Raw genomic sequence first — 17,951 nt, 5'->3', positions numbered from 1 at the left:
TTTTACATGTTGTACAATGATGGTAAAATAGAAAATGCCCCAGTTCCAGATTTGCACGGTTGTCCTAACATCAATCTACTCGAAGGTGATAATATATCATCCTTTTTTCCTATAAATGATAAGAGATAAGTAAGTAATGTACAAATAAATATACAAATAAATATACATGTATGTATATAATTTAATCAATGGAAGAAATAGAGAGTAGTAATGTCATTTATATCTTTAATAGAAATAATAATTTTTTTCGTCTAATTTTTTTTTAATCAACAATATTTTCTCATTATATATTATTGTTACAAATATATAAAAATATTAAAGTAAATTAATCAAAATATTACTAGTTTAAGAGATATCCTGTATATAATTCTAATGTGTTTTAACATAAAATATGAAACACATGTACAATAAATATCTGAGCTTAAAAATAGCAAATAATTTTATTATAATGGTTTTATACAGCAAAATAACCATTGCTGCAGTTTTAAGTTAATAACTTTTAAATATGTAAGTGAAAACAAATAGCTTTTGCACGAATATTTATTATTACTTTATATTAGTATATGTATAAAAATTTGATTTAATTTTTAACATTATTTTTTCATTATAATTAAATATTAAAATGTTTCACATAAGCAATCAAGACAAATCAAAAAATTAAATTTTTAAATTAATAATCAATAAAAGAATTGTATTTAAATTTTACACAACACTCAGACGTGTAATAATAGAATAATCTATGAGATTTTCATATTTTTTTGTACTTTTCAGATATGACATATTGTTAATTGCACCTTAATAAGCTTGTGATATACATATACATTAATTTTTTAATATTTTTATATAAATAAAATATAGTGTTTTCTTTTGGCTGCACTAGTACATGTTAAAACCGTCGTATACAAATTGACATAAAAATGTATATTTAATATAAGTATAAAAACAGATTAAACCATGAAATTCTCAATACATTTTATCGCGCTGTTAAGTAAAATCTGCATTTTATGATTCGAAATATTTGAATTTTACTTCTACAATTTAAATCAGTGTACAACAGCTTTAATATGCATTAGTGCAATCAAAAGAAAACGGTATTAAAAAAAAATATCCACATAAAGGCTATGCGACTCAATAGTAGTCGCTACTTATTATTAGTAAGAGAAACCATCAGGCCTCATACTGGCAGTGCCCAAAAGTGTCCTAATGTTTTACTCGTATTATAATTTCTTTAAAAATCTTTGAAAATCTTAGTCTCAGTCCACAACCTTGCTTTAAGAGGCCTTAAGTCATAAGCTGAAAGTGATTGAGTGACAATAATTTCTGTCTTTAAAGTATTTTTTGCGCAGTCTTTAGCTTATTTACAAAATTTAAACCTTAACCCATAAGAAATGAACGAGTTATAGTCGATTATTCTTCTCGCATTCAACTGTGATTGGTCAATTCTTTCAATTTCTTATGGCTCAAGGCTTAAAATATAATATTATAGATTCGGATTTAGGCCTTAACCATTTTTTAGAGCGAATTGAGCAAAACCCAAGTCTTACAGCTTATAAGTATAAGTTTTGTGGCCAATATATCTCGTCACTTACAACTTATGGCTCATGACCTCTTAAAGCAAGGACTTGGTTTTATGGACAAGTATACTATTTAGTAGGTGGACTTAAATCGAAGTTGAATTATTTTACTTTTGATAATTGAGAATAATGTGTGTGTGTGTGTGTGTGTGTGTGTGTGTGTGTGTGTGTGTGTGTGTGTGTGTGTGTGTGTGTGTGTGTGTGTGCAATGTTTTGAATATTTCATATTTTTTAAATTTAGCGATAATTTTTTGCATAATCTGTAATAATTTTTTCTAAATGTAACTTACCTTGCAATGTCGCCGTTTTCAAAAAGCCTAGCGAACTTTCGAAACTTATTTGCTGTAATGGTGAAGCAGAATTCTCCATTCCTTTTCGACTGAGTGGTTTAAATGTACCATCGAAAGTCATATAATCTGCAATTAAGGACAGATGTCTTACATCAACGGTGATGCCATACATCTTGAAGACATCTTTAATTTCTCTTATAATAACTCGATTTGCGGCTTCAATTCCATATGTTTGAGAAATATTATAAATATCGTTAGAATATAATCTGTTTAAATCAAGTATTTTATCATATTTGAACATTTCCTGCAATGAAAAGAATAGAAAAAGTAGAAAAATATATTTTATTTATACTTAAATTGTTTATAATATGCATTTACCCCTATATTTAGACCATCTGTTTTGAGAATTGTTTCGCCTTTATTGTTTTGAAATGTAAAAGCTTTCTTAATACATTTTGTTTCCCATAAGACAGTTTTATTCGCAGCATTCTTAATTATTGTTGGCAAATCCAATTTGATTGTTTTAAGCGGTAACTGAAAAAGAAAATGAGATATGTGTCAAATCCGATAACCGGGGTCTACAATTGCTTAAACGTAGACGTAAGATTATGGAAGTAGTAATAGTAGTTATGCGTGGTCTACAATAACAATAGTGGAGACGATGATACTGTAAACTGTAACGAGTAAGAAAATGATCACTCACAGTGACTCACAGTCGATTATTCTCACTGTTTCATCACATTCGACTGTGATTGGTCTGCAATTTCTTAACTCTTACAGCCTCATCCATTATTACTGCCTATTGTATTACCTATTGTAGACCAAGCGCATAAATATCGTACAACGTATTAATCTACAATTTACAATAAAGATATCATAACTATAAGATTACGATAACCAATCAGATGCAGTTTCGATAACAGCAGTGCTAATTGTTCACCATGATAGATAGACAGAAAGTGTTTTTGTTGTATATATACTGCTATTATATTACGAAATCGAATTTATAAATTATTATATGCCTGTTTAAAATTTAACAATACATAACAGCGCGGATAGATAAAAACTGAACCATCTTTTATAACACACAACCATTTTTATAATCGATAAAATTGCACTTTACAATATTTCACAATCACTTATGTTTATGTTTACGCAATTATAGATCGAGCAATTGTGTAGATTTTAAATGTAAGAATCTAAGACTCGACTATCAATCGACAATATCAGCCTTAAATTTTCTAAGTTTTTTTTTTTAATTATAGAATGAGAAATTTTAGAATATTTCAAAGTTCACAAAGAGTTCTAAACAAGATATCCGTTATTTTACTTTAGAATTCTAATCAAAATGTAGACTTTTTCAGCTTTTCTGAAGTGTTCCAATTTGTATTTAAAAAATCTAACAATAAGAAATTTATGAAAAAGTTATAAAAGTAAATATATAGAAATGAAAAGTTGAGAAATTTATATAGAAATTCCGAAAAATTATGTGAAGAAAACTGGAAATTATATGTAATATCAGACAAAATTTTCTAATTTTAAATTGTAATTGAATTAAATAAATAAGAAGTTATAATTAATTATATTAGATAGGTAAAGAATAAATAAAAGGTTTTTTTTAATAAGGATGCTAAAAGACAGAGGGAGCCTTTTTCTCGTTCACTTTTGTTTCGATAAAATATATATTATTTTTTAACAATACATCTTAATATCGTGAGTGATGGCTAAAATCATTTGAGTGTTAAACTAAATAATATTTCTTTGTAGGATAATAGAAAAATTGTAACTAGAAATTTTCGCTTAAACTCTTACCCAAAAGGTGAATTTACACCATGATAGTTTATTCTCGTCATATTCATAATCCATAGCATTTTCATACATATCCAAGACACGATCCTTCCCGCTGATAGATTTGTTATTGTTATTCTTCCTTTTATGATTTAATAATTTCTTATTAGTATCATCATCATCATCCTTATCCTCGAGAACTCTATTTGCATTATTATTATCATCTGCCTCTTCTTCCTTATCATTTAATATAATATCTTCAGTTTCTTCTTGTTCTTCTTCTTCAGGATCTTCATATTCTTGATTCTCTCGATGACGCAATAATGATTTAGTCATTGTAGCATCGGCATCTTCCGCGGCTTCCTCCTCATCGGATGACTCGTGCATCTCTCCTAAATCCATCCGTGTTCTGCTTCCAGGATTTTCCGGTACAACTTCGTCAGGATCAATTTCATCTATTATTGCGTCCTCGTCGTTTATTCGTCTTTTTTCTCCTTCGAAATGTAACTTTAAAAAAACTTTGGAAATAGTGGCAAATTTTTTAATTTCCTTGAATATATTCTTGAAAAATTGTTCTTCAGTACATTTAATCACATCCCGCGGATGAACGGTAAACTCTTCTTTATAGTATTTATGAGGAAGATATTTGATTCTTAAAGTGTGCACCAATCTTCGGTGTGGGCTTCCCTCCATTCGTCTGCTTATTTTTATGTCTTTTAATACATCGCGTAGAACGCATTTTGTTAATTTTAACCTCAGTTTCTTCGCCTGTTTTTCAAGATTTTCCAAATTATCTTGGAATGGTATTTCCATACTTGGAGTTTTTATGTTTTTCGATGCTATCATCAAGATTTCACGTAATCTTGGAATACCTAAGGTCACGTTCATCTCTCCACGTCCTGCAAAATGGAAGGTATTCAAAGTCATTTGAGTAGATGGTTCACCTATAGATTGTGCTGCTAATAAACCAACTGGTTCACCAGGCGGACAAATTGTTTTCATAACTTTGATGGATAATAAATCTCTCAAAACAGACTTTTTAATTTTTGTCGGACGAGAAAGGTATTCATCCATTAAGCTTTCTATCCGTTCAGATAATACTCCAAATTCAATATCTTGCCTGTATTTTGACATTATTGGATCGGGACATCTAGTACATTGTGCACGATATGACTCTTTCAGTTCCTTTTCTGCTCTTATCCACTTTCTCATAAGCGATAATGCAGCTTTGCTTCTCCCACTATGATTATCAATGATTTTTTGTTTTACATCATTCGGATTGGAATTCTCCATAGAGAATTTACTAAACTCATTGATCCTCCTCTTTTCCAATGAGGAACCATTCTTGCTTTTCCATTTTTTGATCTTTTTTATCATTTTCGCAATCTCTTTGTCATTTCTTTTCAGATATTCCAATAACTTTGCATCCATAATAGACTCTTTATTATCAACTAGAAATGCGATTTGGTCCTTCGTTAGAAAACATGAACCCGGTACATCGAGACCATCCTCTCCATAATAAAACTGAATTAAGCTACCATCATAGTCTCTAACCGTCGCATCGTAACTAACAATCAAACCTTCTAGATGTTTAACTAAACATCTCTGTAAATAACCAGACCTACTAGTTTTTACGGCAGTATCGATAAGACCTTCGCGTCCCGCCATACAATGGAAAAAACATTCCTGGGGTTTGATTCCAGTCATAAATCTGCCATCGATAAAACCACCTGCTCTAGGTGTTGGATCGTAAGGTGGGAAACTTGATAAACTTTTTCCGCTGATCATTAACGGTGGTCTTTTACCTTCCAATTCACTTTGACCGAGCAAACATGATATTTGCATAGTATTAACCGTAGATCCCTTTGCACCAGATTGCACCATGAGCTGTAAATTATTATTTGGGAACTTCTTGAAAAGTCCCGTCAGCAGACAAACATTGTTAATGTCATTAGTATAAATGTCTAAAGTGCTCTTATATTTCTGATCAACTTGCGCGCGAAATTTTGAATTATTCCAGTAAGATTCTTCCATTTTAGCTTGAATTTCGTTCATAGGTTTATCATTAGATGCTTTTATTATAGATTTTTGTACAGTTTCCCCTATTTTTCTACAATTGGAAATGATTTCTTTACGTTTTTCATTGATTTCTGGAGTGATTAGAATGTCCTCAACACCGAGAGTAAAACCGTCGCACTGTAAAAACATTTGGAATAATCTACCAAATGCGCTTAACATTTCATTCGCGCATATTGCCCCATATAATTCGTAAATACAATGAATAAGACCGTAAGGAGTCGCACCGTAATGCATTTTATCGAGTACTCCACACAATAATTCTCCGTGTCGAATTATAACTTCTGCTTCCGACATGATCATCGAATTTTTAAATTCTGTTCCACATTTCCAACGTCGTGATATCCCTGTTTGCCATTCTTTCGCACAAATTTTCGTACTAGAGACCAAATTGATTCGTGTTTTATGCGAGGGAATAATATTAATAATGACTGTTGAAAGGATTTGTTTACCCGACCATAATATTTTCGGTTTAATAATAGTTGGCGGTAAAAGAATTATGTCCTTTTGCATTATTGGCAATGCTGTATAAACTAATTGCATGTAATGCGCCTTTGAAAAAAATCTACCTCTAGTTGTTAGTCGTACTCCAGACACCATGTAATCTTGTATAAGGCCACTCAATGGAGTCCCATCTTTTGGCACGAGGTATTGGTTGGATACATTAGCTATGTTATAACTTTCGCTTCTAGCCAATTCATTTTGTGGGAAATGAGCGTTAAGCTCATCTCCATCGAAGTCCGCGTTGTATGCTTTACAATTCGCATAATGAAGATGTAAAGTTTTTTCTCCCTTGAGAACACGCGCTTTGTGAGCCATTATACTCGGTTTATGTAATGTCGGTTGTCTATTTATTAGCAATATATCGCTATTTTGAAGATGTCGATGTACTATTTTTACACCAATAAATTCGTTGGTTCTGTCGCTCGTTGTTAAGAGACGTTTCGCGATAGCTTCCCTCTGCGTACAATCGTTACGACTAATAGCTTGTATCGATCCGTCTTCATTTTCCACCATAACTGCGCCAGGATGAACATCGGGACCGTTTAAAACTAATCGTCTCAATTCAATAACATTCCACGGTGTTACAGATGTAGGATATGTTAATTTGCGGGCAAAAGCCTCAGGAATGCCAATTTCATCGATATTTAAATTAGGATCTGGAGTAATAACTGTACGTGCGGCAAAATTCACTCTTTTACCCATCATATGCATTCTAATGATACCTTCTTTTTTTTCAAGAATTTGTTTCAAGCCTTGACCATTGATGGACTCTGATGATTTGTTCATATCGCGATCCATCAAGTGATTCACATTGCTTTGTAACGTTTGCCAAGCGTTGTGCAACTTTTCAACTGCTGTAATTCCTTTTATTTGTTCAAAGACAAGTCGACCTTCCTGAGGTAAGTGATCAATACCTCCATCTTGGATTGTTTGTATAACATTTCTTAAGACTAAACAATCCTGTATAATGCTCTTATAGATATGAGTTTGAGGATGTTCGACCATTTGACCATTAAGAAAATTTACCGGTCGCACGATCGGTGGTAGTACAGGTATCACCTCGAAAAAGAATATATCAGTAGGATATTCGATATCTACTAATTCTAAGCAAGGTACAATTATTTTAAGAAAATCTTTTTCGTTATGCCATAATTGTCGTAGGTATTTCTTGGATTGATCTGGCATAATCATAATCATTTCCAATTTGTGCGCTACTTCGCACGAGAGCATTTCTTTAGAATTCTTCACAATTTCCTTGTTACTTATCATTATCTTGTTTTGCAACGTTGACATTTTTGGAAGACCATCGTGACAATTCATGCATATCCCAGCTTTATTGGTTCTCACATATTGTTTAAGTATATTTTCAATATATGCATGCCATTGCATAATGACACTCTTTATATTAGCTTGATTTTCAGGATTCTGAGGCATGATTTGGCTGTATCTATTTCTATTGAAGAAATTTTGCATATAAGTATTAATTACATTACGAATATACTCTGTTCGTTCTTCTTCTTTTTCAATATTTGATAATATGGACGTTACTTCGTGATCTAAACCATCAAGATCGTTGAGTTGTCCTTGGTACAGTAATTTTAATTTTGCGGACAGCAATAACTTGATATACGATGGTACTTGTAATGTAAAGCAACTTAAACATGACAATTTAAGCAACATAGACAATGCTTTGTGGAATAATGGATTGACAACAGGTACTGGTAATTCTATATGACCAAAATGACCTGGACACTTGGAACTATTATGTCCACATGTGCTGCATAACTCCGAACTGTTTTTCATTGTGCCTACAATAAATTGAATATAGTAAATTAAAAAAAATTAAAACTTAAAATATTAAAATATTAAAAAATATAGCAATTTTTTGTCACACATTTCAGTTAATAATAAAAATATCCGCACGCACGCACTCTAATTATAATTAGGATTATTGATAAAATTTTGTGGAACAATTAAATATATAATATAACATGTTTTAAATAAAGAAAAATATTTCATAATTGTTTCTAAAATCTCTCTCTCTCTCTCTCTCTCTCTCTCTCTCTCTCTCTCTCTCTCATATACACATACGCGCGCGCGCACACATCAATATGTGTATATGCATAGCAAATTAAAAATAAAATATTTTACCTAAAGATGGATCGTATAATCCACCCTTTAATGGATGTCCAAGAATGTTAAAAGATAATGATGTTATGATTTTCGTTACACTCAAGTTCCTTATATCGTTTGCAGTGAAAACTGAGAATATTAAACGTAGGGAATCTTGATGTTTTGGTGTTAAACGTTGTTTATGGTGATATTTACTAGTCATCTTGATATTCCTTTGAGTTTGAGTAAATCTATAAAAAATATAGAATTATTAATCAGATACAACATGTATAAGAATAGTTGATTTGTAGTCATTATATTAGATTCAACTCTCATCCCATATATGTGCCTTGATTTATAAAATGGATTTGATGGAAAAGTTGAAAATTGTTGATAAGAAAAGTATAAAGTTGATATATTTTATTTTGGAAATAATAAAAATATGTAGTATAATATGTAGTATAATAATACTATAACTATTTTTTTATAAAGTGTTAATATAAAAGGATATATAAGCACTATTTAATGTCATTTATATTTCAGTAATTAAATAATTTCTGAAAAATCTCCTTATTAATTTTAACAAAAATTATTATACATTACATGTGACTAAAATAATACAAAAATCAAATTGCTGTTTGGAGATGTAATGACATATTTGGTTCCTTGCACTATGTTCGATATAGGTTTATGTTGCTTTTAAGACAATCATGAAATAATTTAACTCTTCATCGACAACATGAAATTTTTAATTTTGATTCACAAAATGAGGCTACAAGCCTCTTTAAAGTCTACAATGAATTTTTTTATTATTCCAGACTATATATGAAAATTCTTATATACTTGTGAAAGCTTTAACGAGTAGTTTTTACCCTAATAGAAGTCGGATTATATTTTACTTATTCTTTATAAATTTAAATATGAATGAGAGTTTGGAAAAACATGATATCGGTTAAAAATTTATAACTTTTTTATAAATGAATGAAAAAATTTTTTTACGTTGTGATAGTTGAAGGTACTTCGAAAAAATAATAAAACATTATGTTGGCTTGAAAAAGTTGAATTATATAAACACCTAAATCGAATGACGATTTTTTATGAATAAAAAACACCAGTTTCTTTTTTTGAGAAAAATATAATAAAATCATTTTTGTGAATTAATTATTAGATTTCGTTTATTTTGATCAAAATATAAAGATATTAAAACAAAAACATTACATATCACAATCTATACAATAATATTGTATTTCTCGCTCAAATAATCATAGCAATACTTTTGCGTTTCTCTATAATTTATGATTTATTTAACATTTTTGGAAGAATTTCTTTTTCAATTTCGAATATTTCACGAATTATGTATTATATCTTTGTAAATGTTTATTTTGCAATGATAATAAAACAAGTTATATCAAGCAAACAAGTTTTGAAAGTAAAATTTTTACATATTCATTGAAATTAGCATGAAAAACAAAAAATTTGAATAAAATTCAAATGTTTTATAACTTTGTTCGGATTTACAATAGGTGCTTTAAGCTTTAAGTCGTAAGAAATTGATTAACTACAGTCGAATGCGATGAGAACAATTGATTGCGATTAGTCCATTCCTTATAGTTTAAAGCTTAAAAATCTATTGTAGATCTGGGGTTAGGGCCATTACACATAAAATGATATGAGCTGTATAAGAGTATTAAGCAGAGAGCACAGACTCTTGCATAACGCATAACACATGAGGCATAAGAAATTGAACCAACCAGCATTCTTTATTTAATGGAAAGGAAGGAAACGGAGGATTTGGATTAGTACATTTTCTTATGCATTACGTGTTATGCAAGAGTCTGTGCTCCCCGCTTATATCTACACAACTTGCATCACATTTTACGTGCATCCTTATAGGAGAAATGCGATTGGATAATTTTCTTTATGTATACGTTTATGCGGCAATGCAAGTTGTGTGGATATACCCTAAAGCGGAGAACACAGATTCTTGTATAACGCATAAAATATGAGGAATAAGAAATCAGAGTTCTTTATTTTATGGAAAGAAAGAAAATAAAGCACTTTGATTCAATTGCTTATGCACTATGTGTTATGCGTTATATAAGAGACTGTGCTCCCAGTCTAAGATCGCTGGGCCAATGAACATCTTGTGCAAATCAATATAGCGTTTTTTTGTCGGATGATTATTGATCTAGCGGTCTTGTGCTATATGTGCTTATGCAGTTTATGTCATTTTGTGTACGGTAGCCGTAGCCCTTAAAGTTGATGATTATTGAGGTTAGGAAATTTGTCACATTAATTTAACGCAGCGCTATGTATATACGTACTTTGGTCAGTATTTATTTAGAATCGCAATCTTACCTCCGATCTTCGATTTTAATGAAATTAGGCTTATTCAATTCGACCCGTTTTCATTGGAAATGAATGCCTGCTCTGCTCCTGTGTTAAAAGTAGCAAACTCGTGTGGAATCGCTCATGAGTTTACAACTTGCTATGCGAAGCACGGTTTTCCACATAGATTTTGCACGCAAAGCGAGATTTAATTAAAGAAAAGTGATTTTGATTTTACGAGGAGGAGAAGAGAGAACACCCTTCGCACTTTGCACGTATTTGTATGTATGTACACAGGCTGATAGAAAGAGGTTCCTTTATACATTCAAGATAGATGCGTTTCGGAACTGTGCACAATCGAACTGTGTTCTGAAACGCATCCCACTGTGTCATAATTTCCACGACAGCGCATCACTGATGCGTAGTAGCTAATACAATTTGATACGATTTGATTGGTTGAGTAACGCAAGTTACGCTGTGAAAGCAGTGTCCGTCGCCAGTCGCAAATGTTTCGCAGCAGCCAATCAGAAGCATCAATAGTAATTAGCGATTAGTGTAATTAGTGAAACCAGTCGATGTATTGGCAATTTATTTGTCTGATAGTTTCTCTTCTTTCGTCCTGGAAAGAAAAAGAAGATAAATGAAGTGGTGCAAAAGTTATAGTCAAAAAGAACAGGGCCATTGTAGATTACTTTTTAGGCCGATTTAAGAACAAATGCTTAGTTTATATCGTGCACTTGATAAGGTAATTAATTAATATGCATATCAAGTGTATAAAAGGGGTTGTAAAATTATTGACTTGTGCGACAATTTCCGCTACGATAGCAAGAGTAGTACGAATACCAAGCATCAATTTTGATCACATGATCTGTTTTGACGCTGAAAATAAGCGTTGAGCATCAGCACGAGAAAGCAGCCTAAACTCCGGCACACGCAATGAGAATATTTCTTTAGAATGGAAATATCGGTAAAGCTATACACTCATTAGATATCGCGTGTCGCGCGCAACGAACATCACACTGGTGTGCTGGAGGCATAAGGTTTAAAAATCTATTGTAGACCCAGGCAAAGTGTGGATATACCATAATGATTAATGAAATGTTAAGTCTGCGGCACACGACACTTGTTTTTTGCTGTTGGATTGTTAGCTGGATTAGAATCTTGCTGTATTGGCTGTGGTGCTGTCAGTGCCAGTATCTCAGCCAATACGATGGCAAGATTTTAATCCAGTTTGGGTATCAATCATGAAACTTTATCCCTAGGATGGAAAGTGAAAAATAACCTAGTTTCCACCGAGTATTCCTCTGTCGTTCGACTGTAATTGGTTGGTTAGGTCTTACGTTCTGATCCGGTTTAAATCCTAGGCCAATGAAGATTTTAATCATTGAAGTTAATGAAGAAATTTTTCACTTTTCTCTTTTCATCCTAGGAAAAAAGTTTCATGGATAGCTGCATTCGGTAATATAATACAAATCTGAGGCATCGGAGTACTCGTATAGTATAGCATATGTCACGTGTACTGTAGAAAAAGAGCACTCCGACGCCTCAGATTTGCATTGCCGAACGTAGCTATTGATACTCAGAGCTAGCAATCCAGTAGGAAAACAAGTATCATGTGCCGCAAGCTTTTAATTGAATTTAACCGCGTACAGTAGCGTATAATAGTGTTTACATGACTTCCGAGAATAATTGTTTCAATATCAAAGTATTCGAGTAAAATAAACTTAAGCAAACTGCTAGTAGTCACTTGTAATTGTCTAAAATTTGTTGCTAACAATGTCAAAAAAGTCGGTGTTTGGTCAAAAGAATACCCAATCTACGATAGTGGAATTTTTGGCAAAGAATACAAATGAAAACAATATGCTAACTAGGTAGACAAAGTTTATTTTATTTTGTAAAAATGCCCTAATTAAGATATACATGTGCATCTCAATTGTTTAAATTTTCATTGTGTAATATATGTTTCGTATTTTTAATATTGTACTTTAAAAAAAAAAATTAAATTAGTAATTGAATATTTTTTAGTATATCAAAATCAGTGGCAGAAAAGAAAGTTTTAAATAATGAATGGTCGAATGATTCGTATTTTAATGAACGAAGGAAGATAGCTGGGGACTCGATAACAATAGACACGATAATAAACCTTGTAAGATTATAATTCTAATCAATAAATAAAATTACAATATTATTATGTCAATTTATATGCATGTATTTTATGAAATTATGATTTACAAAACATTAGTGATTTATTATAAAATAATTTGATTTCAATATTTTGAATTGCAGGATAATTCAGACAGTTCAGATTCGTGCAAAAGCCCACTTAAAAAAATACCTAAAAATACAGAAGATAAGCATTTATGGACTCCAAAAAAATGTGACACAATATCCATTAAAGAAAGGAAAGATACTATAATTTCAGATTCTGATATAGATAGTAGCTCTCCTAGCTCTAAATATAATGGTGAGAGATTACAGAGAAATAATTGGGTTGGTCCTGATATTAGATTGAATTTAAAAGATTTAGGTTTAAATAAGCAATTAGGCTCATGGATTGAATTGGTTCAACAGAAATCAGTAATGTCTACAATACCTGTAAGTTTTATGTTTTGAATTAATATTTTATGTAAAATGTTTAAATTTAAGGTAATTGTTATCTCTCTCTTTCTTTGGATATTATCTTTAGATTACAGAAGACAAATTGCTTGAAAGACGTGAAGATTTAAAGGAACTTCAAATTGAAGTTCTTGACAAATTTTGTGTCGCGCTCGAATCAATTCCATTACCAATATTAGAACAATTTCCAAAATTCGATGCAGACTCTTTCAAAAAGTTGCAAGGTTTGCATCGACACATAAAAGCTAAATTACGTTTAGTACAAACCAAGTTATCAAAGTTACAAAAGGAAGATGAAAGGAATGTATCCGAATCTCCAGAAACACCTAGATCTACATCGTCAACATCAATTAAGACACCAATTTCGTGCATGTCCGAGGGTCGCTTGATAAATGACTGTGACAGTTTTACTGCTTCATGTACCTCAGTATCCAAAACGATAGATTTTCAAGATTTAACAAATGCAAAGGAGTACGATTTAGCATCCAATAATTTGGAAGCTATGTCAGCAGTTAAGCCACCTGAAATTGTACCTCCAAATAAGAAGAGTACTTTCCAATTAAAAAGACCTGTCAAAACAATATTAGGTATCCAAGTTTCTAAAACAATAGCAGAAATGTGGGAAAAAGACCAACAAGTATCAAAGATAATGAATTCTTCAATAGATTCCGATTGTATCTCCATAAAAGATACACTTAATGACAGTATTTCAATGCAATCAAGTAATGAAAAAGATGGATTTATACAAAGAAATGCTATCTTGGATAGTTTAGAAGAGAACAAGATTAATACAAATAAAAAAAAAAAATCTCAAGATATGGCAGGTAATGAATAAATCATTAACCTTTTCTTCTTTTAGTTTTCAATGAGAAAATATTTTATAGGCGCCCAAAGATTTACTGCAAAAGTTGAAACCTTAACACAAGAATTAGATCAATTTCCAGCTTTAGGAGAAAATTGTAATATAGATATAAACGACGATTTTACAGGTACGAGTTTTATATATATGAGGTGTTTCATTTTTTTTTTAAGGAAAGAGGTTGTACTTCTTATTTTTGCTTTATTTTTGCTAAAAATTCATTTTTGTAAAATGTAAAAAATAATGTAAAAATAAAAAAATATTTTATTATAGTGTTTTGAAAAATTCTTGAGATAAACTAAGAATATGTGATAAAAAATGGGAGATTCCATTTAAAAAATTCAAAGTGACCTTGCCCTGATCTCGTCAAGGTCAAATAAATTATATCATCTCATGTCCCCCTCGAAGTTGAAAAACTTTTTGAAACATTTTTCGATTTAATGCAGTGTTTCCGAAATATTTTCGTGGATCTTTTAAAATGGGACACTATATGTGCGTGCGTGCGTGCGTGTGTGTGTGTGTGTGCGCGCGCGCGTGTGTGTGCGAGTGTGTGTGTGTGTGTGTGTGTGTGTGTGTGTGTATGTATGTAATACACATATGCGCATATATACATATATACATACACATATACATATACATATACTTTTTTATTTCACATTTTATTGTACATGCTAAATAATAATTCCAATAATTTGTAGATTGGTCATTGAATAATGTGGCACTAAATAGCAATTATCGCATTGATGATAAAGCAAAATCAAAAATCGAAAAAAAGAGTGTGGAATATGGACAATTTACTGGTAATTATAAAAATGATGGTATTAGTGGAGAATTTGATAGTTTAACATATTCACATTCGCAAGAAATGTTAAAGGTACATAATTATATTTAGTAATTTTTATTTTTATAACTTTATTAAAGAATAAATATAATGTCATTTTATATAATTAATTTTGTAATAATTCATTCATACAGTCGGATTACATATTAGATCAATATAGTGAAAATATAGTTATATAATTGCACATTAATTATCTTTATTTTAGATATTTCGGCAGAGATTTGGTTTATATACTTTTAGACCAAATCAATTGCAAGCTATCAATGCAACACTTTTGGGATTTGATTGCTTTATTTTAATGCCGACTGGCGGTGGAAAATCTCTTTGTTATCAACTTCCTGCCCTTTTAAACATTGGATTAACTATTGTTATCTCACCATTAAAAAGTCTTATTTTAGATCAAGTTCAAAAACTTATCTCACTTGATGTAAGAAAAAATATCATTATTATCAGAGATATTATTATTACCAAAAATATTATTATTACCGGCAAATAACGTGTTGTAATGTCATTACTTTTCTTCGATACTTTGTTATAATAACAATTTGATAATTTGACGAATTTTTTTTATGACTAACATCAGGTTTGGAAATTAACTCATTTGTAATGAGTTACTTTTTACTCGTTACAAATTATTCTTTTTTTCAGTAAATAAACACGTAATAATGACAACAAATTACTTTTTAAAGTGACTTCCAATGTAGCACAACCTTAGCGCTTAATTAGTTATCGTTACAGTCATAAAAAATTGCAACGTCATTATCAGATCGTTATTATAAAAAGTAGCGGCGATAAAAATAATGGCGTTACTTTACTTACCATCTCTGATTATTACTTTATTAGATACATAATAAGAGAAATAATGTAAAAACATAATATAAAAAGAATACTCATTTACATTACAGAAATGTGTATACTATTACATACTATTATATTATATATTCTATTACTATTATATATTCTTTATTTTTTAAAATTATAGATTCCTGCAGCTCATTTATCTGGCTCTATAACAGATAATCAAGCAGAGGCGATATACAGGGAACTTTCCAAAAAAGAACCAGCTCTCAAAATATTATATGTAACACCAGAAAAAATTTCCGCCTCGCAAAAATTTTGTAATACTCTGACTATTTTGTATGAGAGAGAATTGTTGACAAGATTTGTTATTGATGAAGCACATTGCGTTAGTCAATGGGGTCACGATTTTAGACCAGACTATAAAAAATTAAAGTGTCTCAGGAACAATTATCCTAAAGTACCAACAATGGCTCTAACTGCAACAGCAACACCGCGTGTTAGAACAGATATTTTGCATCAGTTGGGCATGACTAATCCAAAATGGTATATTTGATTGTGTGTGTGTGTGTGTGTGTGTGTGTGTGTGTGTGTGTGTGTGTGTGTGTGTGATTGTATAATTTTTGTTTGCATGTGTTGCTCTATATTAAAAAAAATTCAGGATTGGGAAATGTTATTTTTCCGTTATTTTAATGTTATTTTTTAAATAAATATTTTGATAATGATAACGTTGCAATATTTTTTACGACGCTAAGGTTGTACTAAGATCGGAAAAGTCGCTTTGAAAAGTAGCTTGTCACTATTATGCGTTACTTATTGAAAAAAAGTATACATAACGAGTTATAAATAAAAAAGTAACACGTATTACAAATTAGGAGTTATTTTTTTCAATTACGAATGATTTTTTTCAATCAGTTACAAGTAACGATTGACTTTTCCAATTCTGGTGTTATCATTACTGTTATAAAATAATTCGTAATGTCATTACTAAATCATTGTAATAAGCAGGTAACGAGCAGCAAAGTAATGACGTTACTTCTTATCTGTGAAAAAGATTAATTATTACATTTTTTAGGTTTATGTCGAGTTTCAATAGGCCTAACTTGAGGTACAGTATAATATCGAAGAAAGGGAAAAATTGTTCTGATGAAATCGTAGCTATGATAATGACAAAATTTAAAAATACTTGTGGCATCGTATATTGTTTATCGCGTAAGGATTGCGAAGATTACGCTGCACATATGAAAAAAAATGGTATTAAAGTATTGAGTTATCATGCAGGACTTTCAGATACTCAAAGAAGCAACTGCCAAGGAAAATGGATTTCCGATGAAGTACATTTGTTATATTGCGTACACAACAAAATATATACATACATGCACGTACACACGTACATATACACTGATATAATGTATAAAATCATGTATGAAATGTGTAATTATAAAAGTATAAAATATTAAAGTGTGTATGTGCATGTAGACATATGTGCGTGCATTTTTAATAAAATTACACGTTTACATACTTTTTTCAGGTACATGTTATATGTGCAACTATAGCCTTTGGAATGGGTATCGATAAACCAAACGTGCGCTTTGTAATACACGCAGCCTTACCAAAGTCTATAGAAAGCTATTATCAGGAAAGTGGTCGCGCTGGTCGTGACGGTGAAATAGCAGATTGTATTTTATTTTATCATTATGCAGACATGCACAGAATCAGAAAAATGATTGAACAGGATAATCCAAATCCACAAGTCATTAGTACACACATGGATAATTTATTTAAGATGGTAGCATTTTGTGAAAATCGTACAGACTGTCGTAGATCATTACAGCTTAATTATTTTGGAGAAATATTTGATAGGCAACAATGCATCTCGAATAAAATAGCTACGTGTGATAATTGCAGGTCTAAGGTATGTCATATGGATTAGATAAATAATTATCACAAAAATATAGTTATTTAAATGGAATTGGTAATAATTAATAATTTTAGGCCGAGATTACAATGTTGGACGTTACTGAAGACGCAAAAGAGATTATGAAAGCTGTACGAGATATTAACAATAGAAAGAATTGCAAACTTACATTAGTATTTTTAACAGACATTTTTAAGGGTAGTGATCTGAAAAAAATTAGAGAATCAGGTTTATTGTTTGTTATATA

The 17,951-nt window shown here is 30.9% G+C and overlaps 2 protein-coding genes across 2 annotated transcripts in view; one reads left to right on the top strand and one right to left on the bottom strand.

Moving 5' to 3' along the window:
- Window positions 1-2: 2 nt before the first annotated feature.
- LOC108689234 (DNA-directed RNA polymerase I subunit RPA1) lies at window positions 3-10,956 on the bottom strand. Its single transcript, XM_018195922.1, has 6 exons — window positions 10,703-10,956; window positions 8,384-8,595; window positions 3,677-8,040; window positions 2,243-2,398; window positions 1,865-2,168; window positions 3-109 (listed from the first exon to the last, which is right to left on the bottom strand). The coding sequence occupies exons 2-6, from the start codon at window positions 8,565-8,567 to the stop codon at window positions 3-5; spliced, it is 5,115 nt and encodes a 1,704-aa protein (XP_018051411.1). The 5' UTR covers window positions 8,568-8,595; window positions 10,703-10,956.
- Window positions 10,957-12,433: 1,477 nt separating this feature from the next.
- The window catches only part of LOC108689157 (Bloom syndrome protein homolog), a 7,390-nt gene continuing 1,872 nt past the window's right edge, over window positions 12,434-17,951 (top strand). Inside the window, exons 1-11 of the mRNA XM_018195805.1 lie at window positions 12,434-12,543; window positions 12,698-12,818; window positions 12,959-13,267; window positions 13,359-14,112; window positions 14,173-14,277; window positions 14,846-15,021; window positions 15,194-15,415; window positions 15,971-16,332; window positions 16,862-17,120; window positions 17,318-17,701; window positions 17,782-17,932. Of these exons, the coding sequence (XP_018051294.1) occupies window positions 12,449-12,543; window positions 12,698-12,818; window positions 12,959-13,267; window positions 13,359-14,112; window positions 14,173-14,277; window positions 14,846-15,021; window positions 15,194-15,415; window positions 15,971-16,332; window positions 16,862-17,120; window positions 17,318-17,701; window positions 17,782-17,932 (2,938 nt within the window). The 5' untranslated portion in view covers window positions 12,434-12,448. The remainder of the gene's footprint in view (window positions 12,544-12,697; window positions 12,819-12,958; window positions 13,268-13,358; window positions 14,113-14,172; window positions 14,278-14,845; window positions 15,022-15,193; window positions 15,416-15,970; window positions 16,333-16,861; window positions 17,121-17,317; window positions 17,702-17,781; window positions 17,933-17,951) is intronic.

The sequence above is a fragment of the Atta colombica genome, unplaced genomic scaffold (genome assembly GCF_001594045.1).
Source record: "Atta colombica isolate Treedump-2 unplaced genomic scaffold, Acol1.0 scaffold261, whole genome shotgun sequence".
Taxonomy (NCBI): Eukaryota; Metazoa; Arthropoda; class Insecta; order Hymenoptera; family Formicidae; genus Atta; species Atta colombica.
Note: the sequence above shows the minus strand (reverse complement) of the source record. Positions and strands in the feature narration are given on the sequence as shown.